The sequence below is a fragment of the Entelurus aequoreus genome, linkage group LG14, assembly GCF_033978785.1.
Source record: "Entelurus aequoreus isolate RoL-2023_Sb linkage group LG14, RoL_Eaeq_v1.1, whole genome shotgun sequence".
Lineage (NCBI taxonomy): Eukaryota > Metazoa > Chordata > Actinopteri > Syngnathiformes > Syngnathidae > Entelurus > Entelurus aequoreus.
The window spans coordinates 32,800,039-32,827,820 of record NC_084744.1 but is presented as its reverse complement, the minus strand read 5'-3'; the positions used below and the strand labels follow the sequence as shown (position 1 = coordinate 32,827,820).

Sequence of the window (27,782 nt, the reverse complement as noted above, 5' to 3'; positions counted from 1 at the left end):
TTTATTTTATTATTATTTTTTATTTAACAAAAAAAGGTATAAAACATATAAAAATACTTGATATTGACAGATAGAGCTGAAGTTGACGTAGATATTTAAGTGTTGGGAAAAAAAATTATGTATGAGTTATATTTAATGCTTTTATGAGTGGGACCCTTTTGGGTCCTTGAGAATTTTAGTGTGATTTTTTTTTTTTTTTAAACTATCATTGCTAAAAAAAAAAATAATGATTCAAAATCAATGTTGTTATGAATTATTGACATATTTAATATTCTACTTTGAACATTTTCAGCGGGAAAATATTGCATATTTTGTGTTTTCGCCATACAAAACAGGGTAATATTTAACAAAAAAAGGTATAAAACATAGAAAAATTACTTTATAGCAACAGATAGATCTGAAGTTGAACTACAGATTTACGTGTTGAAACAAAACAAAAAAAGTAATTTATGAGTTATTTTAACCCTTTTATGAGTGGGACACTTTTGGGTCCCTAAGAATTTTAGTGTGATTTATTTTTTTAAACTATCATTGCTCAAAAAATAATAATGATTCAAAATCCATGTTGTTAGGAATTATTGACATATTTAATATTCCACTTTGAACATTTTCAGCGGGAAAATTTTTTATATTTTTTGTTTTCGCCATACAAAACAGGGTTTTTTTTGTTTTTGTTTTTTTTAATGTATTATTATTATTTATTTATTTTATTATTATTTTAATTTAACAAAAAAAGGTATAAAACATAAAAAAATACTTGATATTGACAGATAGAGCTGAAGTTGACGTAGATATTTAAGTGTTAGAAAAAAATGTTATTTATGAGTTATATTTAATGCTTTTATGAGTGGGAACCTTTTGGGTCCTTAAGAATTTTAGTGTGATTTTTTTTTTTTTTAAACTATCATTGCTAAAAAAAAAAATAATGATTCAAAATCAATGTTGTTACGAATTATTGACATATTTAATATTCTACTTTGAACATTTTCAGCGGGAAAATATTGCATATTTTGTGTTTTCGCCATACAAAACAGGGTAATATTTAACAAAAAAAAGGTACAAAACATAGAAAAATTACTTTATAGCAACAGATAGATCTGAAGTTGAACTAGAGATTTACGTGTTGAAAGAAAAGAAAAAAAAGTAATTTATGAGTTATTTTAACCGTTTTATGAGTGGGGTCCCTAAGAATTTTAGTGTGATTTATTTTTTTAAACTATCATTGCTCAAAAAATAATAATGATTCAAAATCAATGTTGTTAGGAATTATTGACATATTTAATATTCCACTTTGAACATTTTCAGCGGGAAAATGTTGCATATTTTTTGTTTTCGCCATACAAAACAGGGTTTATTTTTTTTTTTTTTTTTTTTAAATGTATTATTATTATTTATTTATTTTATTATTATTTTTTATTTAACAAAAAAAGGTATAAAACATATAAAAATACTTGATATTGACAGATAGAGTTGAAGTTGACGTAGATATTTAAGTGTTGGAAAAAAAATTATGTATGAGTTATATTTAATGCTTTTATGAGTGGGACCCTTTTGGGTCCTTGAGAATTTTAGTGTGATTTTTTTTTTTTAAACTATCATTGCTAAAAAAAAAAAATAATGATTCAAAATCAATGTTGTTATGAATTATTGACATATTTAATATTCTACTTTGAACATTTTCAGCGGGAAAATATTGCATATTTTGTGTTTTCGCCATACAAAACAGGGTAATATTTAACAAAAAAAGGTATAAAACATAGAAAAATTACTTTATATCAACAGATAGATCTGAAGTTGAACTACAGATTTACGTGTTGAAACAAAACAAAAAAAGTAATTTATGAGTTATTTTAACCCTTTTATGAGTGGGACCCTTTTGGGTCCCTAAGAATTTTAGTGTGATTTATTTTTTTTAACTATCATTGCTCAAAAAATAATAATGATTCAAAATCAATGTTGTTAGGAATTATTGACATATTTAATATTCCACTTTGAACATTTTCAGCGGGAAAATTTTGCATATTTTTTGTTTTCGCCATACAAAACAGGGGGTGTTTTTTTTGGTTTTTTTTAATGTATTATTATTATTTATTTATTTTATTATTATTTTAATTTAACAAAAAAAGGTATAAAACATAAAAAAAATACTTGATATTGACAGATAGAGCTGAAGTTGACGTAGATATTTAAGTGTTGGAAAAATGTTTTATGTATGAGTTATATTTAATGCTTTTATGAGTGGGACCCTTTTGGGTCCTTAAGAATTTTAGTGTGATTTTTTTTTTTTTTAAACTATCATTGCTAAAAAAAAAAATAATGATTCAAAATCAATGTTGTTATGAATTATTGACATATTTAATATTCTACTTTGAACATTTTCAGCGGGAAAATATTGCATATTTTGTGTTTTCGGCATACAAAACAGGGTAATATTTAACAAAAAAAGGTATAAAACATAGAAACATTACTTTATATCAACAGATAGATCTGAAGTTGAACTACAGATTTACGTGTTGAAACAAACAAAAAAAAGGAATTTATGAGTTATTTTAACCCTTTTATGAGTGGGACCCTTTTGGGTCCCTAAGAATTTTAGTGTGATTTATTTTTTTAAACTATCATTGCTCAAAAAATAATAATGATTCAAAATCAATGTTGTTAGGAATTATTGACATATTTAATATTCCACTTTGAACATTTTCAGCGGGAAAATTTTGCATATTTTTTGTTTTCGCCATACAAAACAGGGTTTTGTTTTTTTGTTTTTTTTCAATGTATTATTATTATTTATTTATTTTATTATTATTTTAATTTAACAAAAAAAGGTATAAAACATTAAAAAAATACTTGATATTGACAGATAGAGCTGAAGTTGACGTAGATATTTAAGTGTTGGAAAAATGTTTTATGTATGAGTTATATTTAATGCTTTTATGAGTGGGACCCTTTTGGGTCCTTAAGAATTTTAGTGTGATTTTTTTTTTTTTTAAACTATCATTGCTAAAAAAAATAATGATGATTCAAAATCAATGTTGTTATGAATTATTGACATATTTAATATTCCACTTTGAACATTTTCAGCGGGAAAATGTTGCATATTTTTTGTTTTCGCCATACAAAACAGGGTTTATTATTATTTTATTTTTTTTTTAAATGTATTATTATTATTTATTTATTTTATTATTATTTTTTATTTAACAAAAAAAGGTATAAAACATATAAAAATACTTGATATTGACAGATAGAGTTGAAGTTGACGTAGATATTTAAGTGTTGGAAAAAAAATTATGTATGAGTTATATTTAATGCTTTTATGAGTGGGACCCTTTTGGGTCCTTGAGAATTTTAGTGTGATTTTTTTTTTTTAAACTATCATTGCTAAAAAAAAAAAATAATGATTCAAAATCAATGTTGTTATGAATTATTGACATATTTAATATTCTACTTTGAACATTTTCAGCGGGAAAATATTGCATATTTTGTGTTTTCGCCATACAAAACAGGGTAATATTTAACAAAAAAAGGTATAAAACATAGAAAAATTACTTTATATCAACAGATAGATCTGAAGTTGAACTACAGATTTACGTGTTGAAACAAAACAAAAAAAGTAATTTATGAGTTATTTTAACCCTTTTATGAGTGGGACCCTTTTGGGTCCCTAAGAATTTTAGTGTGATTTATTTTTTTTAACTATCATTGCTCAAAAAATAATAATGATTCAAAATCAATGTTGTTAGGAATTATTGACATATTTAATATTCCACTTTGAACATTTTCAGCGGGAAAATTTTGCATATTTTTTGTTTTCGCCATACAAAACAGGGGGTTTTTTTTGGGTTTTTTTTAATGTATTATTATTATTATTTATTTATTTTATTATTATTTTAATTTAACAAAAAAAGGTATAAAACATAAAAAAAATACTTGATATTGACAGATAGAGCTGAAGTTGACGTAGATATTTAAGTGTTGGAAAAATGTTTTATGTATGAGTTATATTTAATGCTTTTATGAGTGGGACCCTTTTGGGTCCTTAAGAATTTTAGTGTGATTTTTTTTTTTTTTAACTATCATTGCTAAAAAAAATAATGATGATTCAAAATCAATGTTGTTATGAATTATTGACATATTTAATATTCTACTTTGAACATTTTCAGCGGGAAAATATTGCATATTTTGTGTTTTCGGCATACAAAACAGGGTAATATTTAACAAAAAAAGGTATAAAACATAGAAACATTACTTTATATCAACAGATGGATCTGAAGTTGAACTACAGATTTACGTGTTGAAAAAAAAAAAAAAGGAATTTATGAGTTATTTTAACCCTTTTATGAGTGGGACCCTTTTGGGTCCCTAAGAATTTTAGTGTGATTTATTTTTTTAAACTATCATTGCTCAAAAAATAATAATGATTCAAAATCAATGTTGTTAGGAATTATTGACATATTTAATATTCCACTTTGAACATTTTCAGCGGGAAAATTTTGCATATTTTTTGTTTTCGCCATACAAAACAGGGTTTTGTTTTTTTGTTTTTTTTTAATGTGTTATTATTATTTATTTATTTTATTATTATTTTAATTTAACAAAAAAAGGTATAAAACATAAAAAAAATACTTGATATTGACAGATAGAGCTGAAGTTGACGTAGATATTTAAGTGTTGGAAAAATGTTTTATGTATGAGTTATATTTAATGCTTTTATGAGTGGGACCCTTTTGGGTCCTTAAGAATTTTAGTGTGATTTTTTTTTTTTTAAACTATCATTGCTAAAAAAAATAATGATGATTCAAAATCAATGTTGTTATGAATTATTGACATAATTAATATTCTACTTTGAACATTTTCAGCGGGAAAATATTGCATATTTTGTGTTTTCGCCATACAAAACAGGGTAATATTTAACAAAAAAAGGTATAAAACATAGAAAAATTACTTTATATCAACAGATAGATCTGAAGTTGAACTACAGATTTACGTGTTGAAACAAAACAAAAAAAAGGAATTTATGAGTTATTTTAACCCTTTTATGAGTGGGACCCTTTTGGGTCCCTAAGAATTTTAGTGTGATTTATTTTTTTAAACTATCATTGCTCAAAAAATAATAATGATTCAAAATCAATGTTGTTAGGAATTATTGACATATTTAATATTCCACTTTGAACATTTTCAGCGGGAAAATTTTCCATATTTTTTGTTTTCGCCATACAAAACAGGGTTTATTATTATTTTTTTTTTTTTGTAAATATATTATTATTATTTATTTATTTTATTATTATTTTTAATTTAACAAAAAAAGGTATAAAACATAAAAATACTTGATATTGACAGATAGAGCTGAAGTTGACGTAGATATTTAAGTGTTAGAAAAAAATGTTATGTATGAGTTATATTTAATGCTTTTATGAGTGGGAACCTTTTGGGTCCTTAAGAATTTTAGTGTGATTTTTTTTTTTTTAAACTAACATTGCTAAAAATAAAAAAAAAAGATTCAAAATCAATGTTGTTAGGAATTATTGACATATTTAATATTCCACTTTGAACATTTTCAGCGGGAAAATTTTGCATATTTTTTGTTTTCGCCATACAAAACAGGGTTTATCATTATTTTTTATTTTTTTTAAATGTATTATTATTATTTATTTATTTTATTATTATTTTTTATTTAACAAAAAAAGGTATAAAACATATAAAAATACTTGATATTGACAGATAGAGCTGAAGTTGACGTAGATATTTAAGTGTTGGAAAAAAAAATTATGTATGAGTTATATTTAATGCTTTTATGAGTGGGACCCTTTTGGGTCCTTGAGAATTTTAGTGTGATTTTTTTTTATTTTTTAACTATCATTGCCACAAAAAAAAATAATGATTCAAAATCAATGTTGTTATGAATTATTGACATATTTAATATTCTACTTTGAACATTTTCAGCGGGAAAATATTGCATATTTTGTGTTTTCGCCATACAAAACAGGGTAATATTTAACAAAAAAAGGTACAAAACATAGAAAAATTACTTTATATCAACAGATAGATCTGAAGTTGAACTACAGATTTACGTGTTGAAACAAAACAAAAAAAGTAATTTATGAGTTATTTTAACCCTTTTATGAGTGGGACCCTTTTGGGTCCCTAAGAATTTTAGTGTGATTTATTTTTTTAAACTATCATTGCTCAAAAAATAATAATGATTCAAAATCCATGTTGTTAGGAATTATTGACATATTTAATTTTCCACTTTGAACATTTTCAGCGGGAAAATTTTGCATATTTTTTGTTTTCGCCATACAAAACAGGGTTGTTTTTTTTTGGGTTTTTTTTAATGTATTATTATTATTTATTTATTTTATTATTATTTTAATTTAACAAAAAAAGGTATAAAACATAAAAAAATACTTGATATTGACAGATAGAGCTGAAGTTGACGTAGATATTTAAGTGTTGGAAAAAAAATTTATGTATGAGTTATATTTAATGCTTTTATGAGTGGGACCCTTTTGGGTCCTTAAGAATTTTAGTGTGATTTTTTTTTTTTTTTTAAACTATCATTGCTAAAAAAAAAAATAATGATTCAAAATCAATGTTGTTATGAATTATTGACATATTTAATATTCTACTTTGAACATTTTCAGCGGGAAAATATTGCATATTTTGTGTTTTCGCCATACAAAACAGGGTAATATTTAACAAAAAAAGGTATAAAACATAGAAAAATTACTTTATATCAACAGATAGATCTGAAGTTGAACTAGAGATTTACGTGTTGAAAAAAAAAAAAAAAGTAATTTATGAGTTATTTTAACCGTTTTATGAGTGGGACCACTTTCCACTTTGAACATTTTCAGCGGGAAAATGTTGCATATTTTTTGTTTTCGCCATACAAAACAGGGTTTATTATTATTTTTTATTTTTTTTTAATGTATTATTATTATTTTTTTATTTTATTATTATTTTTAATTTAACAAAAAAAGGTATAAAACTTATAAAAATACTTGATATTGACAGATAGAGCTGAAGTGGACGTAGATATTTAAGTGTTGGAAAAAAATGTTATGTATGAGTTATATTTAATGCTTTTTTGAGTGGGACCCTTTTGGGTCCTTAAGAATTTTAGTGTGATTTATTTATTTATTTTAACTATCATTGCTCAAAAAATAATAATGATTTAAAATCAATGTTGTTATGAATTATTGACATATTTAATATTCCACTTTGAACATTTTCAGCGGGAAAATTTTGCATATTTTGTGTTTTTGCCATAAAATAAACACTTGAATGAGTGGGACCCTTCTGGGTCCCTAGGAATTTTAGTGTGATTAAAAAAATAATGAATCAAAATAATGTTGTTTTCAAGTCTTGCTTGTAGTTTGCAATACAAATAAAATATATATTTCATGTATCATAAGAGTTTCTGTTGATATTAGGCCAACAAGTCAGTTTTGAAAAGTATCCAAACACTTCAACAATGGTATGACCACGGTCTGGTGTGTCCATAGATGGATGAGTCCAACCCAGAGGACGTGAACGCGGGACAGAAAGAATCTGTTGTCAACCAACTGGACTTCTACCAAGCCGACCCGTTTGGTCACTGCCAGATAGAACGTAAGTTCCACATTTTTTACACATTTTGTACATTTTAAATGAACGTGTGTTTACCTTTCAGTACAAGCAACCCGGGTGTGCACTTTCCCCCTTCAAGCTCAAATAAAATCCCAAAATGTAAAAAAAGTGAAATAAAAACCCGTGTGTGCACCTTTCCCCCTTCAAGTTTAAATAAAATCTCCCAAAATGTAAAAAAGTGAAATAAAAACGGCAAAAATTTGAAAAAAGTTGAAATGTTGACTCTAATAACAGAAAAAACTGCATGTTTTTTTTAAATTCAAAACTGTCATTACTCTGAAAAGAAGTTAGCATGCCAACGTTAGCTTGTTAGCAGTTAGCATAAGTAGCATGCCACGTTACATGACTCTGAGGCGGCAAAAAGAAGTTGCCATGCCAACAATAGCACGCTAGCAGTTAGCATATGTAGCATGCCACGTTACATGACTCTGAGGCGGCAAACTTGGCAAAAGATGAGTTAGCATGCCAACGTTAGCACGCTAACAGTTAGCATATGTGGCATGCCACGTTACATGACTCTCAGGCAGTAAACTTGGCAAAAGATGAGTTAGCATGCCAACGTTAGCACGCTAACAGTTAGCATATTTAGTATGCCACGTTACATGACTGAGGCGGCAAACTTGGTAAAAATAAGTTAGCATGCCAACGTTATCATGCTAACAGGAACTTTTCAGTCACTCCAAAGTTCAAACAAAAATTTTATGCTCTGCATTTTTTCAATCTTTCTTGGTTTTGTTCATTTTTGTCACAGATTTTTGTTGTCCTGCTTCTTTGCTGACATATTGTTGTTTTGTTTGCAGACGACATGTTCAACGAAGACCTGTTCCCAAAAACCGACTCGTCGGGTAAGTCATACAATACAATAACGTGTTTTTTTCACGTTAGCATGCTAGCTTTTTTCAGCTAATTTTTTGGGTATACACCTCAGTCATATTTTGGTTCTCGATGCATGCTAACGTCAGCATGCTAGCTTTTTAAGCATGTTTTTTTCTGGTACCCACCTCAGAGTAATACGTTTTGGTACTTGGCGCATGTTGCAGTTAGCATTTTAGCATGCTAGCTTTTTTAGCTAATTTAGTCTGTGTACGCCTCAGTGTCATATATTTTGGTGTTTCACTAATGTGGACGCTAAAGTTTATTTTGTTAGCATAGTAGTGTTAGCATGCTAGCTCTTTTAGCTCATTTTGCTAACATCAGCATGCTAGCTTTTTAAACAAGTTTTTTCTGGTACACGCCTCGGATTAAAATGTTTTGATACTTGGCGCATGTTGCAGTTAGAATTTTAGCATGTTAACAATTGCTAGCATTCCAATATTAGCATGCCGTTTTTTTTGCTAATGAATATAAAATATATATATGAATACATATAGTGTATACAGTATTTGTATAAATATTATAGGAAATATTTTGCTACCTGACAATAACATTTTCACGTTAGTATGCTAGCTTTTTTTCAGCTAATTTTGTAGGTCTACACCTCAGTCATATTTTGGTTCTTGATGCATGCTAACGTCAGCATGCTAGCTTTTAAAGCATGTTTTTTCTGGTACACGCCTCAGAGTAAAATGTTTTGATACTTGGCGCATGTTGCAGTTAGCATTTTAGCATGCTAAAAATCGTTAGCATTCCAATATTAGCATGCTGGCTTTTTTGCTAATTAATATAATAATCTTTATGAATATATATATATATATATATATATATATATATATATATATATAGTGCATACAGTATTTATATACATTTTAAAAACAATATTTTGCTACCTGACAACAACATGTTCACGTTATCATGCTAGCTTTTTTTCAGCTAATTTTGTAGGTCTACACCTCAGTCACATTTTGGTTCTTGATGCATGCTAGCTTTTTAAACATGTTTTTTTCTGGTACACGCCTCAGAGTAATATGATTTGGTACTTGACGCATGTTGCAGTTAGCATTTTAGCATGCTAACAATCGTTAGCATTCCAATATTAGCATGCTGGCTTTTTTAGATAATTTAGTGGGTGTACACCTCAGAGTAATATGTTTTGGTACTTGGCGAATGTTGCAGTTAGCATTTTAGCATGCTAACAATCGTTAGCATTCCAATATTAGCATGCTGGCTTTTTTGCTAATTAATATAATAATCTTTATGAATATATATATATATATGTATATATATATATATATATATATATATATATATATATATATATATATATATATATATATATATATATATATATATATATATATATATATATATATATATATATATATATATAAATATATATAGTGCATACAGTATTTATATACATTTTAAAAACAATATTTTGCTACCTGACAACAACATGTTCACGTTAGCATGCTAGCTTTTTTTCAGCTAATTTTGTAGGTCTACACCTCAGTCACATTTTGGTTCTTGATGCATGCTAGCTTTTTAAACATGTTTTTTTCTGGTACACGCCTCAGAGTAATATGATTTGGTACTTGGCGCATGTTGCAGTTAGCATTTTAGCATGCTAACAATCGTTAGCATTCCAATATTAGCATGCTGGCTTTTTTAGATAATTTAGTGGGTGTACACCTCAGAGTAATATGTTTTGGTACTTGGCGAATGTTGCAGTTAGCATTTTAGCATGCTAACAATCGTTTGCATTCCAATATTAGCATTCTGGCTTTTTTGCTAACGAATAAAATAATCTATATGAATATATACAATGGATACAGTATTTATATACATTTTAAATACCATATTTTGGTATCGGACAATAACAGGTTCACGTTAGCATGCTAGCTTTTTTTCAGCTAATTTTGTAGGTCTACACCTCAGTTCTTGATGCATGCTAGCTTTTTAAACATGTTTTTTCTGGTACATGCCTCAGAGTAATATGTTCTGGTACCCGGTGCATGTTGCAATTAGCATGTTAGCATGTTAGCATGCTGGCTTTTTTAGCTAATTTAGTCAGTGTACACCTCAGTGTCATATATTTTGGTGTTTCACTAATGCGGAGTCTAAAGTTTATTTTGTTAGCATAGTAGTGTTAGCATGCTAGCTTGTTTTGCTCATATCTTTGTTAGCATTTTACTTTGGTGTCGGATCTTCGGCATCCACACTGCCGAAGTGACGTTGAATTCATGGAGTTGTTCCCGGTTCCAGATGGATTTACGTCGGATCCTTTCAAAGGAAGCGATCCCTTTGCGGCGGACATTTTGTTCCCGGAGGCGGACGGCGCCGGCGACGAGGCCGACGCCAGTCTGTCCTGCGCCGAGAACAAAGCTTCCACGGGGACACAGTGCTTCGAGTCGGAGTTCCCCGACGAAGACAGCGACATCGAGATCAGCTACAGTCAAGACGACCCGGGCGAGGTCCCGGAGGAGGCGGACCGCGCCCTGGGATTCAAGCCCATCCAGAGTTCCTCGGAGGAGCTGGGCCCCGAGCCGGTCCGAGGCTGGCACCAGCAGGGTCAGTTCTCCGTGGAGTCCGACCCCAACGGCTACGAACTGGACCTCAACATCTCCCCGCCCTCTGACGTGGAGGAGTACAGTCCCGGGTCTCTGGAGGGAGAACCCGCCAAGGAGACCTCGGTCGACCTGGGAGAAGGTGTGTTCAGGGACCCTGGTTTTTTTGGCTATTTTATATCTCCAAGGTGCCATAAAGGAGAGGTGCGTTAATATTTACAATTAAATCAAGAAAACCCTATAAGGCAGGGCCATGAAATGATATCAGTATATATCATGATCGACACGTAATCGACATCATTACAAATATTAATTTAAATAAAGAAAATCCTACAGGGCAGGGCCATGAAATGATATCAATATATATCGTGATAGACACGTAATCGACATCGTTAAAAATATTTAGAATTAAATAAAGAAAATCCTATAGGGCAGGGCCATAAAATGATATCAATAATATCGTGATAGACACGTAATCGACATCTTTAAAAATATTTGAAATTAAATAAAGAAAACCCTTTTAAGGCGGGGCCATGAAATGATATCAATATTATCGTGATAGACACGTAATCGACATAATTAAAAAAATTCAATTAAATAAAGAAAATCCTATAGGGCCATGAAATGATATCAATATATATCGTGATAGACACGTAATCGACATCGTTAAAAATATTTAGAATTAACTAAAGAAAATCCTATAGGGCAGGGCCATGAAATGATATCAATAATATCGTGATAGACACGTAATCGACATCTTTAAAAATATTTGAAATTAAATAAAACAAACCCTTTTAAGGCAGGGCCATGAAATGATATCAATATTATCGTGATAGACACGTAATCGACATAATTTCAAAAATTCAATTAAATAAAGAAAATCCTATAGGGCCATGAAATGATATCAATATATATCGTGATAGACACGTAATCGACATTGTTAAAAATATTTAGAATTAAATAAAGAAAATCCTATAGGGCAGGGCCATGAAATGATATCAATATGTATCGTGATAGACACGTAATCGACATCGTTAAAAATATTTAGAATTAAATAAAGAAAATCCTATAGGGCAGGGCCATGAAATGATATCAATATATATCGTGATAGACACGTAATCGACATCTTTAAAAATATTTGAAATTAAATAAAGCAAACCCTTTTAAGGCAGGGCCATGAAATGATATCAATATTATCGTGATAGACACGTAATCGACATAATTTCAAAAATTCAATTAAATAAAGAAAATCCTATAGGGCCATGAAATGATATCAATATATATCGTGATAGACACGTAATCGACATTTTAAAAAATATTTAGAATTAAATAAAGAAAATCCTATAGGGCAGGGCCATGAAATGATATCAATAATATCGTGATAGACACGTAATCGACATCTTTAAAAATATTTGAAATTAAATAAAGCAAACCCTTTTAGGGCAGGGCCATGAAATGATATCAATATTATCGTGATAGACACGTAATCGACATAATTTCAAAAATGCAATTAAATAAAGAAAATCCTATAGGGCCATGAAATGATATCAATATATATCGTGATAGACACGTAATCGACATCGTTAAAAATATTTAGAATTAAATAAAGAAAATCCTATAGGGCAGGGCCATGAAATGATATCAATGTATATCGTGATAGACACGTAATCGACATCATTAAAAATATTTAGAATTAAATAAAGAAAATCCTATAGGGCAGGGCCATGAAATGATATCAATATATATCGTGATAGACACGTAATCGACATATTTAAAAATATTTGAAATTAAATAAAGCAAACCCTTTTAAGGCAGGGCCATGAAATGATATCAATATTATCGTGATAGACACGTAATCGACATAATTTCAAAAATTCAATTAAATAAAGAAAATCCTATAGGGCCATGAAATGATATTAATATATATCGTGATAGACACGTAATCGACATCGTTAAAAATATTTAGAATTAAATAAAGAAAATCCTATAGGGCAGGGCCATGAAATGATATCAATAATATCGTGATAGACACGTAATCGACATCTTTAAAAATATTTGAAATTAAATAGAGCAAACCCTTTTAGGGCAGGGCCATGAAATGATATCAATATTATCGTGATAGACACGTAATCAACATAATTTCAAAAATTCAATTAAATAAAGAAAATCCTATAGGGCCATGAAATGATATCAATATATATCGGGATAGACACGTAATTGACATCGTTAAAAATATTTAGAATTAAATAAAGAAAATCCTATAGGGCAGGGCCATGAAATGATATCAATATATATCGTGATAGACACGTAATCGACATCGTTAAAAATATTTAGAATTAAATAAAGAAAATCCTATAGGGCAGGGCCATGAAATGATATCAATAATATCGTGATAGACACGTAATCGACATCTTTAAAAATATTTGAAATTAAATAAAGCAAACCCTTTTAGGGCAGGGCCATGAAATGATATCAATATTATCGTGATAGACACGTAATCGACCTAATTTCAAAAATTCAATTAAATAAAGAAAATCCTATAGGGCCATGAAATGATATCAATATATATCGTGATAGACACATAATCGACATCGTTAAAAATATTTAGAATTAAATAAAGAAAATCCTATAGGGCAGGGCCATGAAATGATATCAATATATATCGTGATAGACACGTAATCGACATCGTTAAAAATATTTAGAATTAAATAAAGAAAATCCTATAGGGCAGGGCCATGAAATGATATCAATATATATCGTGATAGACACGTAATCGACATCTTTAAAAATATTTGAAATTAAATAAAGCAAACCCTTTTAAGACAGGGCCATGAAATGATATCAATATTATCGTGATAGACACGTAATCGACATAATTTAAAGAATTCAATTAAATAAAGAAAATCCTATAGGGCCATGAAATGATATCAATATATATCGTGATAGACACGTAATCGACATCGTTAAAAATATTTAGAATTAAATAAAGAAAATCCTATAGGGCAGGGCCATGAAATGATATCAATAATATCGTGATAGACACGTAATCGACATCTTTAATAATATTTGAAATTAAATAAAGCAAACCCTTTTAGGGCAGGGCCATGAAATGATATCAATATTATCGTGATAGACACGTAATCGACATAATTTCAAAAATTCAATTAAATAAAGAAAATCCTATAGGGCCATGAAATGATATCAATATATATCGTGATAGACACGTAATCGACATCGTTAAAAATATTTAGAATTAAATAAAGAAAATCCTATAGGGCAGGGCCATGAAATGATATCAATATATATCGTGATAGACACGTAATCGACATCGTTAAAAATATTTAGAATTAAATAAAGAAAATCCTATAGGGCAGGGCCATGAAATGATATCAATAATATCGTGATAGACACGTAATCGACATCTTTAAAAATATTTGAAATTAAATAAAGCAAACCCTTTTAAGGCAGGGCCATGAAATGATATCAATATTATTGTGATAGACACGTAATCGACATAATTAAAAAAATTCAATTAAATAAAGAAAATCCTATAGGGCCATGAAATTATATCAATATACATCGTGATAGACACGTAATCGACATCATTAAAAATATTTAGAATTAAATAAAGAAAATCCTATAGGGCAGGGCCATGAAATGATATCAATAATATCGTGATAGACACGTAATCGACATCTTTAAAAATATTTGAAATTAAATAAAGCAAACCCTTTTAAGGCAGGGCCATGAAATGATATCAATATTATCGTGATAGACACGTAATCGACATAATTTCAAAAATTCAATTAAATAAAGAAAATCCTATAGGGCCATGAAATGATATCAATATATATCGTGATAGACACGTAATCGACATCATTAAAAATATTTTAATTTAATTATGAATTATGGATCACTCAATCCTGTTTCTTGACTGACCAAGTCTTTATTTCCCAGCAGCTGACGTCGACACCCAGCTGAGGGACCAGGCCACCTTAGACCTGGACAAAAACCAGTCCCTTAATGGCAATCCCGTAGAAGCGACGGATTGGACGGACAGCATCAAAGACCCGCCAACGCCTCAAAACTCCAGTGACCTCCACTCTGAACCTGAGTCCCAGCAGACTAACCTGGTCTTTGAAATGGACTATGGACTGACAAGTCAGTCTTCCTTTGATCCGTACGGATTTAAACTCAGTCCAGAGCATTCCAGTCACACCCTCGTAGACCCCAATGAAGCGGAGCTAAGCCCAGTAGCCAGCGATCAAGATCTGTCTTTTGATCCTGAGACTTATTCTCCTCAAGAAGACCCGCTGAACTTGTATTCCTACGAGATGGTCCAGGACTCCGACCCCTACGGCTTTAAGCTAAGCCCAGAGGAGGAGAATCAAGAGGTGCCGGGACATGATAACCTGGAAGACCTGGACCTCAGAAGATTTGAGGACAAGGAAGAAGAACAGGAAACCTTTAACTATAGCAACCAAGAGGTACTGGACTGTGCACCCCTCGAGAACCAAGAAGTTATTGATCACTTTAGCAACAATAACCAAGAACTGCTTCAGATTAGAAGTCGAAGCCAAGAAGAGCGGGTCGACACCGACAATGTTGAGTTTGTAAGTAAAGAAAATGAGGAGTTCCTGAATCTCTGTAGTCCTGAAAACCAAGAAGTGGTTGAACACTTTCGGAGTGGCAAAGAACTGGAGCCACGTGGAAACGATAACCAAGAGTCGCTGGAATCGTGTAGCCATGGTCAGGTGGAGCTTCTCGACCTCTCTTTCCCGGAGAACCAGGAAGTGTTGGATTTCGATAGCTGTGTCAATCAGGAAGTACTAGAAAATCAGGAAGTCTTAGGTAGCCATGAAAACTGGGAAACTTTGAATCCTGGGAACTGTGAAAACGAGGAAATGATCGATTTTGATAGCCATGACAACCAGGAGTTGCTCGACTTGGTAAAAGACGAGGTTCTGGCTGAAACCAACAACAATCAGCGTGTCCTGGAACCGGAGCCTGAAGTCAGTCCCACCAATACGAGCTCAGACAGTGACGTAGCACCAGAAGACCTGCTAGGACTACAACTCAGTGTTGTCCACAGCAACATGTCCACCAACCAGGCTGGGAGCTTGCTGGAAGGCGATCTCGGTTCTGTATTCCGGTCTGGGGGATACATTGGCTGCCCTGACGTAGCCGATGATCTAGAGCCTCTGAACCGCAGACAGGTCAGCACTGTAGCAGAGCCGGTTCGGCCAGTCAGACCGGTCAGACCTCCTCGGCCTTCACTTCGGGTGGGTTCCAGAACAATAAATTGTTTTTTGGAAGTCCGGGTGTTGACCATTGCGTTGTTTGTGTGTTTCAGGCAAAGGACAAGTGTGGGTCTCCAACTCAGGGAATCGACCTAAAATGATCCATCCGTAATCAACTGTGGGAATCTTTTCAAAATAATGGCACGGAGAAAGAAGACGAGTGATATAAAAAAATTAATGTATGTTTATCGCAATAACTGTCGTCTTACTGGGACAGTTTCTGAAGTCCGGCTGATTGTGACCCTCGACGGTAGATACTTTGCTTTCTCATGTCCTAAAAAGGACTCATCGGTCGGAATCAGCTTTTATTTTGACAGTCCAACCAGTTTCTTCCACAAATATTCTAGAAGACTTTATCTCCAGCTGTCAATTGTGTCTTAACACTTAGATGTAGTGGTTAGTGACTTGGTGGTTTTAGTATCAACCATTTTAGAACAGAGGGATTAGATGTGACCTCGCATCCAAGTAGACCTGATCACTTCATGCTCATAGACTTAGATTGGTCACATCTGATCCTAGACTTAGATTGGTCAGATCTGATCTTAGATTTAGATTGGTCAGATCTAGACTCAGACTTAAATTGGTCACATCTAGTCTTGAACTTAGATTGGTCACATCTAGTCTTAGACTTAGATTGGTCAGATCTAGTCTTAGATTTAGATTGGTCAGATCTAGACTCAGACTTAAATTGGTCACATCTAGTCTTGAACTTAGATTGGTCACATCTAGTCTTAGACTTAGATTGGTCAGATCTAGTCTTAGATTTAGATTGGTCAGATCTAGACTCAGACTTAAATTGGTCACATCTAGTCTTGAACTTAGATTGGTCACATCTCGTCTTAGACTTAGATCGGGCACATCAATTCTTAGATTTAGATTGGTAAGATCTAATCATATACTTATATTGGTTAGATCTAGTCTTAGACTTAGATTGGTCAGATCTAGTCTTATACTTAGATTGGTCACATCTAGTCTTATACTTAGATTGGTCACATCTAGTCTTAAACATAGGTTGGTCAGCTCTATTCTTAGACTTAGATTGTTCACATCTAGTCTTAGACTTACATTGTTCACATCTAGTCTTAGACTTAGATTGGTCACATCTAGTCTTAGACTTAGATTGGTCACATATAGTCTTAGACTTAGATTGGTCACATCTAGTCTTAGACTTAGATTGGTCACATATAGTCTTAGACTTAGATCGGTCACATCTATTCTTAGATTTAGTTTGGTAAGATCTAATCATATACTTATATTGGTTAAGTCTAGTCTTAGACTTAGATTGGTCACATCTAGTCTTAGACTTAGATTGGTCACATCTAGTCTTATACTTAGATTGGTCACATCTAGTCTTAAACATAGGTTGGTCAGCTCTAGTCTTAGACTTAGATTGGTCACATCTAGTCTTAGACTTAAATTGGTCACATCTAGTCTTAGACTTAGATTGGTCACATCTAGTCTTAGACTTAGATTGGTCACATCTAGTCTTAGACTTAAATTGATCAGATCTCATCTTAAACGTAGATGGATCACATGTCGTCCTAGACTCACATTGGTCACATCTAGTCTTAGACTTAGATTGGTCAGATCTAGTCTTAACTTAGATTAGTCACATTTAGTCTTAGACTTAGATTGGTCAGGTCGACCCTTAGACTTAGATTTATTCAGATCTAGTCCTAAACTTAGAATGGTCACATCCAGTCTTGGATCTAGATTGATCCGATCTAGTCCTAAATTTAGATTGGTCACATCTAGTCTCAGATTTAGATTGGTCAGATCTATTCTTAGAGTTAGATTGGTCAGCTCTATTCTTAGACTGAGATTGGTCAGATCTAGTCTTAGACTTAGATTGATCACATGTCATCCTAGATTCACATTGGTCACATCTACTTGTAGATTTAGATTGGTTAGAACTAGTCTAAGACTTAGATTGGTCAGATTTAGCCTTAACTTAGATTAGTCACATCTAGTCTTAGACTTAGATTGGTCAGATCTACCCTTAGACTTGGATTGGTCAGATCCACCCTTAGACTTAGATTGGTCAGATCTATTCTTAGACTTAGATTGATCACATCTAGTCTTAGACTTGGATTGATCACATCTAGTCTTAGACTTAGATTGATCACATCTAGTCTTAGACTTGGATTGATCACATCTAGTCTTAGACTTAGATTAGTCACATCTAGTCTTAGACTTAGATTGGTCAGATCTACCCTTAGACTTGGATTGGTCAGATCTACCCTTAGACTTAGATTGGTCAGATCTATTCTTGGACTTAGATTGATCACATTTAGTCTTAGACTTAGATTGGTCAGATCTACCCTTAGACTTGGATTGGTCAGATCTACCCTTAGACTTAGATTGGTCAGATGTATTCTTAAACTTAGATTGATCACATCTAGTCTTAGAATTGGATTGATCACATCTAGTCTTAGACTTGGATTGATCACATCTAGTGTAGCAGCTGGTGCCAAAACCCCAACAAGTTATAGTCCCAACACAAGGAGGGCGTGCCTGTTTAAGGATGGTTCCACCTTATTGAAGTGAAAAAAACAAGTGTGGGTCTCCAACTCAGGGAATCGACCTAAAGTGATCCATCAAAAATCAACTCTGAGAATCTTTTCAAAATAATGGCACGGATGAAGAAGACAAGTGACATACAAAAAATTAATGGATGTTTATCGCAATAACTGTCGTCTAAGTGCAACAGTTTTTGATGTCCGGCTGACTCCGTCACGATGACTAATGTTTCATGTAGCCTTGATCTAAGAGCAACCCTTTGGTCAATGCCAAGGACAGTCTTAGACCACCTCGTCTGTTCAGGGATGCTTTTTCAACCTCGATGTAGATGGCTTCCGTCACTTTCAAACCATTTGAACCGACTAGTCTGCGACACCACCTGTCAATTAGCTGTGACCAAACTAAGTCCAAGACTAAATCTGACCAATCTAAGACTAAATCTGACCAATCTAAGTATTTGGCTAGGTCTGACCAATCTAAGCCTAAAATTAGCTGTGACCAAACTAAGTCCAAGACTAGATCTGACCAATCTAAGTCTAAGACTAGATCTGACCAATCTAGGTCTTCAATTAGTTTTGACCAATCTAAGACGATATATGACCAATCTAAGTCTATGACTAGATCTGACCGATCTAAGACTAGAGCTGACCAATCTAGATCTGACCAGTCGAAGTCTTCAACTAGATCTGAGCAATCACAGATTAGATCTGACCAATCTAAGTCTATGACTAGGTCTGACCAATCTAAGCCTAAAATTAGCTGTGACCAATCTAAGTCCAAGACTAAATCTGACCCATCTAAGACTAGATCTGCCCAATCTAAGTATTTGACTAGGTCTGACCAATCTAAGCCTAATATTAGCGGTGACCAATCTAAGTCTAAGACTAGATCTGACCAATCTAAGTCTAAGATTAGATCTGACTAATCTAAGTCAAAGACTAGATCTGACCAATCTAAGCCTAAAATTAGCTCTGACCAATCTAACTCCAAGACTAAATCTGACCAATCTAAGTCTAAGACTAGATCTGCCCAATCTAAGTATTTGACTAGGTCTGACCAATCTAAGCCTAATATTAGCGGTGACCAATCTAAGTCTAAGACTAGATCTGACCAATCTAAGTCTAAGATTAGATCTGACCAATCTAAGTCAAAGACTAGATCTGACCAGTCTAAGTCTATGACTAGGTCTGACCAATCTAAGCCTAAAATTAGCTTTGACCAATCTAAGTCCAAGACTAGATCTGACCAATCTAAGTCTAAGAATAGATCTGACCAATCTAGGTCTTCAACTAGTTTTGACCAATCTAAGTATTTGACTAGGTCTGACCAATCTAAGCCTAATATTAGCGGTGACCAATCTAAGTCTAAGACTAGATCTGACCAATCTAAGTCTAAGAATAGATCTGACCAATCTAGGTCTTCAACTAGTTTTGACCAATCTAAGTATTTGACTAGGTCTGACCAATCTAAGCCTAATATTAGCGGTGACCAATCTAAGTCTAAGACTAGATCTGACCAATCTAAGTCTAAGAATAGATCTGACCAATCTAGGTCTTCAACTAGTTTTGACCAATCTAAGTATTTGACTAGGTCTGACCAATCTAAGCCTAATATTAGCTGTGACCAATCTAAGTCTAAGACTAGATCTGACCAATCTAAGTCTAAGAATAGATCTGACCAATCTAGGTCTTCAACTAGTTTTGACCAATCTAAGTATTTGACTAGGTCTGACCAATCTAAGCCTAATATTAGTGGTGACCAATCTAAGTCTAAGACTAGATCTGACCAATCTAAGTCTAAGATTAGATCTGACTAATCTAAGTCAAAGACTAGATCTGACCAGTCTAAGTCCATGGCTAGGTCTGACCAATCTAAGCCTAAAATTAGCTTTGAACAATCTAAGTCCAAGACTAGATCTGACCAATCTAAGTCTAAGAATAGATCTGACCAATCTAGGTCTTCAACTAGTTTTGACCAATCTAAGTATTTGACTAGGTCTGACCAATCTAAGCCTAATATTAGCTGTGACCAATCTAAGTCTAAGACTAGATCTGCCCAATCTAAGTATTTGACTAGGTCTGACCATTCTAAGCCTAATATTAGCGGTGACCAATCTAAGTCTAAGACTAGATCTGACCAATCTAAGTCTAAGATTAGATCTGACTAATCTAAGTCAAAGACTAGATCTGACCAATCTAAGCCTAAAATTAGCTCTGACCAATCTAACTCCAAGACTAAATCTGACCAATCTAAGTCTAAGACTAGATCTGCCCAATCTAAGTATTTGACTAGGTCTGACCAATCTAAGCCTAATATTAGCGGTGACCAATCTAAGTCTAAGACTAGATCTGACCAATCTAAGTCTAAGATTAGATCTGACCAATCTAAGTCAAAGACTAGATCTGACCAGTCTAAGTCTATGACTAGGTCTGACCAATCTAAGCCTAAAATTAGCTTTGACCAATCTAAGTCCAAGACTAGATCTGACCAATCTAAGTCTAAGAATAGATCTGACCAATCTAGGTCTTCAACTAGTTTTGACCAATCTAAGTATTTGACTAGGTCTGACCAATCTAAGCCTAATATTAGCGGTGACCAATCTAAGTCTAAGACTAGATCTGACCAATCTAAGTCTAAGAATAGATCTGACCAATCTAGGTCTTCAACTAGTTTTGACCAATCTAAGTATTTGACTAGGTCTGACCAATCTAAGCCTAATATTAGCGGTGACCAATCTAAGTCTAAGACTAGATCTGACCAATCTAAGTCTAAGAATAGATCTGACCAATCTAGGTCTTCAACTAGTTTTGACCAATCTAAGTATTTGACTAGGTCTGACCAATCTAAGCCTAATATTAGCTGTGACCAATCTAAGTCTAAGACTAGATCTGACCAATCTAAGTCTAAGAATAGATCTGACCAATCTAGGTCTTCAACTAGTTTTGACCAATCTAAGTATTTGACTAGGTCTGACCAATCTAAGCCTAATATTAGCGGTGACCAATCTAAGTCTAAGACTAGATCTGACCAATCTAAGTCTAAGATTAGATCTGACTAATCTAAGTCAAAGACTAGATCTGACCAGTCTAAGTCCATGACTAGGTCTGACCAATCTAAGCCTAAAATTAGCTTTGAACAATCTAAGTCCAAGACTAGATCTGACCAATCTAAGTCTAAGAATAGATCTGACCAATCTAGGTCTTCAACTAGTTTTGACCAATCTAAGTATTTGACTAGGTCTGACCAATCTAAGCCTAATATTAGCTGTGACCAATCTAAGTCTAAGACTAGATCTGACCAATCTAAGTCTAAGAATAGATCTGACCAATCTAGGTCTTCAACTAGTTTTGACCAATCTAAGTATTTGACTAGGTCTGACCAATCTAAGCCTAATATTAGCGGTGACCAATCTAAGTCCAAGACTAGATCTGACCAATCTAAGTCTAAGATTAGATCTGACTAATCTAAGTCAAAGACTAGATCTGACCAGTCTAAGTCCATGACTAGGTCTGACCAATCTAAGCCTAAAATTAGCTTTGACCAATCTAAGTCCAAGACTAGATCTGACCAATCTAAGTCTAAGACTAGATGTGACCAATCTAAGTCTAAGACTAGATCTGACCAATCTAAGTCTAAGATTAGATCTGACTAATCTAAGTCAAAGACTAGATCTGACCAGTCTAAGTCCATGACTAGGTCTGACCAATCTAAGCCTAAAATTAGCTTTGACCAATCTAAGTCCAAGACTAGATCTGACCAATCTAAGTCTAAGAATAGATCTGACCAATCTAGGTCTTCAACTAGTTTTGACCAATCTAAGTATTTGACTAGGTCTGACCAATCTAAGCCTAATATTAGCTGTGACCAATCTAAGTCTAAGACTAGATCTGACCAATTTAAGTCTAAGAATAGATCTGACCAATCTAGGTCTTCAACTAGTTTTGACCAATCTAAGTATTTGACTAGGTCTGACCAATCTAAGCCTAATATTAGCGGTGACCAATCTAAGTCTAAGACTAGATGTGACCAATCTAAGTCTAAGACTAGATGTGACCAATCTAAGTCTAAGATTAGATCTGACTAATCTAAGTCAAAGACTAGATCTGACCAATCTAAGTCTATGACTAGATCTGACCGATCTAAGACTAGAGCTGACCCGCATCCTTTGATTCATCAGTCTGTGGCCCCTTAGTGTAAAAGTTTGGGCACCCCTGCGGTAGGTGGTTTACAATCAAAGACTTGGCAACACCCGAAGCTGAGAAACAAAAATCACATGTAAGTACAAACGCCACAAAATTGCTTGAAATGGAGAATTTAGTCCATACAGTTAGTAGGATTGCATTTTTTGCCTCATTCTTGTGAGAATCCTGCGTGTGACTGAAGCATTAAGGAGCATCAGGACTAGCTGCAGTGTGCTGAAACAACCACCAGGTAGCACCCGTGTGCAGATAATTCCGTATCATCTCTTTCTCCTTCGGACTTATGGTCGGTAGTGCGTTCTTCACTCACGCTTCAAGTGAGGGATGAGGAAAAACCGAACCCAGATCCACTGTAGGACACGTAACGTACTACAGTGTGTTGACAACCCTAACCCAGAAGTACTCTTCACAGTCTACTCAGCTTGTCAATGACCTAGAATACTTTCAAAGATACTGTTCAACTTCAACTCTATATGTCTCAAGGTTTTGGTGGTTCCGCAGAAGGCCGGGGTAAACATTTGGCAGTTGCCATACCCTGTGAAAAAAAGGTGTGTAGATTTGGTGGAGAAGTCTTGTTCACGAGTGAGGGAAGAGTGGATGGTGAGATCGACAGGCGGATCGGTGCGGCGTCTTCAGTAATGCGGACTCTGTATCGATCCATTGTGGTGAAGAAGGAGCTGAGCCGGAAGGCAAAGCTCACAATTTACCGGTCGATCTACGTTCCCATCCTCACCTATGGTCATGAGCTTTGGGTTATGACCGAAAGGACAAGATCACGGGTGCAAATGAGTTTCCTCCGCCGGGTGACGGGTCTCTCCCTTAGAGATAGGGTGAGAAGCTCTGCCATCCGGGAAGAGCTCAAAGTAAAGCCTCTGCTCCTCCACATGGAGAGGAGCCCGATGAGGTGTTTCGGGCATCTGGTCAGGATGCCACCCGAACGCCTCCCTAGGGAGGTGTTTAGGGCACGTCCGACCGGTAGGAGGCCACGGGGAAGACCCAGGACACGTCGGGAAGACTATCTCTCCCGGCTGGCCTGGAAACACCTCGGGATCCCCCGGGAGGAGCTGGACGAAGTGGCTGGGGAGAGGGAAGTCTGGGCTTCCCTGCTTAGGCTGATGCCCCCTCGACCCGACCTCGGATAAGCGGAAGAAGATGGACGGATGGATAGATTTTACGGCAAAAAACTGGCAGCTCAATTGCGAGAATTTTATCATAAAAATGGTGCTTTTTCTCGAGTGACTGAAAGACCCAATATTGACATTTAAGCTACGTTAAACCAGAGTGGGTGGCACTGGGAGCAAAGTGGGTAAAGTGTCCTGCCCAAGGACACAAGGGCAGGGACTAGGATGGCGGAAGCTGGATTTAAACCAGGAACCCTCAAATTCCTGGGAAAAAAACTGTACCACTTTTATTTTAAAGGTTACGTTTCTGGCCACTCAGCTACCAGTTTTCTCTACGGACTTTGTTTTTGACAGTGTACCGAACTCTACTCTTCTATTAACCAGATTCCGCGGTCCTCGTACCGTTCGTTATATCCATGCATAGTGTAGCAACCTGTCGTTAAATACCAAAAAATCCCAAAAATATACCGTTCATATAAATGATTAGCGTTCATGAAGCAATTTTTAATGTCGGTGCACTTTGACGTAGCGGCCCACCACCACGACATACTCAGTACGCAGACTCACAAACAATCATTTAGCTACAACTTCATCCCAGTTACTCACCGTCACGACTGCATGATAACCACTCTTCGTAAACATGCATGATTGCTAACTTTAGCACCACTACTGAGTAGTCGTCAAGTACATCCTTCAGTTCTAACCTAAATAACACATTTTAACCGACAGTGTTAAGAAGTGGTCAACCGATGCGTTAGAAATGTCCCAGTACAAGTTTGAGTCCGAGGGTCACAATGACGAATTAATTAGTAGTTTTCATTCGTCAATTGACGGTAAAACTATCTCCATTATTACTTTTAATAATTTGCTTTAACTGATTGGTTTCTAGTCTCTTGTAAGTTGTCATACCCAGATTGCTCTTGTCTCGTTTGGTATCCTTTAGCGAGGAAAAACTAAATCCAGCGTTTACTGGGGCAGTAGGTAGCTGTGTCTGAAGCTTTTGGGATGAGACTCAGTACCCCCAAAGCTGAGGTCGCGGTTCTCCAAAGTGGATTAGGTGTGAGGACTTCAAGTATCGCGGGTTCTTGAGTGAGGCCACATCTGAGCTTGGATTACTTGGCTCCAAAGGATCTAGGGGATATTCTCTTAGATGAGGAAAAAGTCGATGGCTTTACACTCTTCCAAATAGAGCCTCAGTCGGCCCAGATTCCGCCAAAAGGGCCGTCATCACCCCTCAAAGGTATCATGTTCCGTGTAATGGGGCCGAACCCTTAGGATTCCAGGTTCCTCCAAAAATTACTAATTTCCAAATGTATCAAAAGGTCCGACTTGTGCCCAAAAAGGACGGGACGATGCAATTATTTTGGTCAGTTTCTGACTTTTTGGGACTCCTTCATGTGCAAATGAGACCTTCCTGTGGTCCCTCCAGTGTTTTAAATGGGTGCAATTTAGACCTCGTAGAAAACCACATTCAGATTGGTCGCTGTAACCTGACCATTTTAGTCAAGCGCGAGCTGAGCCAGAAAGGAAATCTCCCAATTTACTGGTCGATTTACGATCTTACCCCCGCCTGTGATAATGGGCTTCAGGTAGTGACCGAAAGGACAAGATCTAGGACATGAGCGACAGTTTCCGCCACAGGATGACTGGACTAAGACCAAAGGTGGTGACCTCGATCATCCGGGAGTGTCTCTGAGTAGAGCCAATGATCCTTCACCTCAAGAGGAGACTGATAATGTGGCGTGGAGTCTATTTTAGATACCTCCCGGATGCCTCCTGGGTAAGATGTTCCAACTTTCCCAAATGGAAATGGGTCCTGGTGTAGTGAGGTGAAGACAAGTTTCTCTGCATTTGGAACTAGGACTTCAAGGAGCACTTTTTTAACCGAAGTGGCTCCAAAGGGATTACAGCCTATCTACTAAAGTCCATTGACTCAGGTAAAGACTGAAAGACATGAAGGTCCCAACGTATCCGAAAACCAATTTACCACTAAAAGTCCTGGGGCTCTAAAAGGTCCGACATGTTCCAAAGAGTCCAGGACCTTTTGAGTGCATTTCAGACATTTTGGGCAACCCCACAACTTGGGTTTTTTGGAACCTTTTAATATTTTAAATTGGAACTTGTAAATCCCTACAAAACCAGATTAGGGTAAGGGGAAGTTGCTTTTCTCTGATGGTTTAGGGCACTTATATAATACTTCTTGCAAATTGGGGCTGGGACTTTTAGGGCCACTTTTTCACCACAAGTGGCTCCAAAGAGATTGGGGCCTATCTATTTGTACGCAAGGTAGGCCATGGACTCAGGAAAAAAATTCCTGAGTCAAAAAAAGACCGTCTTCCCCCTAAAGACGTCAAATAGCCCAGTACTAGTAACACCAAAAGGTCCGAAATCTACCTAAAGAGTTTGAGGGCAGGGCCGCTGGCCATTTTTGGGTGCATTTTAGACCTTTTGGAAACCCCATTTGTCATTGGCACTAATTGGGTTCTTTAGGAGCCTTGCCGGACCCCATCATAGGTATTTAGAAATCTGTGTTCGGAGTTGGGGTAAAACGACAAGAGTACCTCCTACCCCTACTGTGAGGAGTGGTTGGGTCTTGCAGCCGGAGGCGGTGGTAAGGGCTTGCCTACTGAGACTGTTGTCCCCAGACCCAGCAGGTAAAAAATAAAATCAAGTACTCTCTGAGGTTACCCGTCAATCACGTGGTGTGTTCAACTCATAGAACTGAGACTTTTGTCACTGACGGCGTGTTTTGAAGGGACTTTGGAACGAGGGATCTGCAGCCCCTGTTCATGCTCACCACTTGGTTCATGTAACATATCACTTCACATGCAACCCGGCCCGTCGAAGACCGACGTGGTTTAGCAGAGATCTTGTCCAGAAGCATGCGGCGCAGACGAAGGTTATCGTGGAACTGTTCACTGTGTTTTTTATCATTCACTTGTACGCACCGGAAGCCAAGGTTGAGAAATGTTATCGGAAACCACTTCTGCACGTGTACAGTACGCATCCTTGGTTTGTTGTGATCATGTGTCGCATCGTAAATGTGGTGGTCTGTGTGGGAAACATCCAGAAATATAATCCATTATTCAAAACATTTTCCTACGATTGTTTCTTGAAGTGCTCAACTTCAATTGTTCAACTTGAAACCGCTTGCCAAAAAACGCCAATCCATCGACGGATGAGTTTCTGTCCGAAGTCGAAGTCACTAAGGACTTTGGAGTCGGTTCTGTCTTACCGATGCTGCATTAACGCTCGGTTCAGGTAAAACCTTTCCAAACGCAGTCCAGACCGGACCAAGCAAACAGACCGCAGTTGATGCTGGGTTCCATTTACCTCGGAAGTTGGAAGTCGGAGTTGGGAACGACAACACAGCCGAGGTACGAGGGCGTTGCTTACAATCGCACTTGCTGTATTAAGATTAAAGATTAAAGTACCAATGATTGTCACACACACACTAGATGTGGTGAAATTTGTCCTCTGCATTTGACCCATCCCCTTGGGGAGCAGTGGGCAGCAGCGGCGCCGCGCCCGGGAATCATTTTGGTGATTTAACCCCCAACTCCAACCCTT

The 27,782-nt window shown here is 35.0% G+C and overlaps 1 protein-coding gene across 3 annotated transcripts in view; it reads left to right on the top strand.

Moving 5' to 3' along the window:
• LOC133664755 (uncharacterized) overlaps positions 1 to 16,979 on the top strand; it is a 35,040-nt gene extending 18,061 nt beyond the window's left edge. For 2 of the 3 annotated variants that reach the window (XM_062069651.1, XM_062069649.1), the window contains exons 6-10: positions 7,506 to 7,611; positions 8,430 to 8,474; positions 10,771 to 11,214; positions 15,030 to 16,354; positions 16,426 to 16,979. In XM_062069651.1, coding sequence (XP_061925635.1) covers positions 7,506 to 7,611; positions 8,430 to 8,474; positions 10,771 to 11,214; positions 15,030 to 16,354; positions 16,426 to 16,473 — 1,968 coding nt within the window. In that variant the 3' untranslated portion in view covers positions 16,474 to 16,979. The remainder of the gene's footprint in view (positions 1 to 7,505; positions 7,612 to 8,429; positions 8,475 to 10,770; positions 11,215 to 15,029; positions 16,355 to 16,425) is intronic. The other variant, XM_062069650.1, reaches the window with a different exon arrangement.
• Positions 16,980 to 27,782: the final 10,803 nt, after the last annotated feature.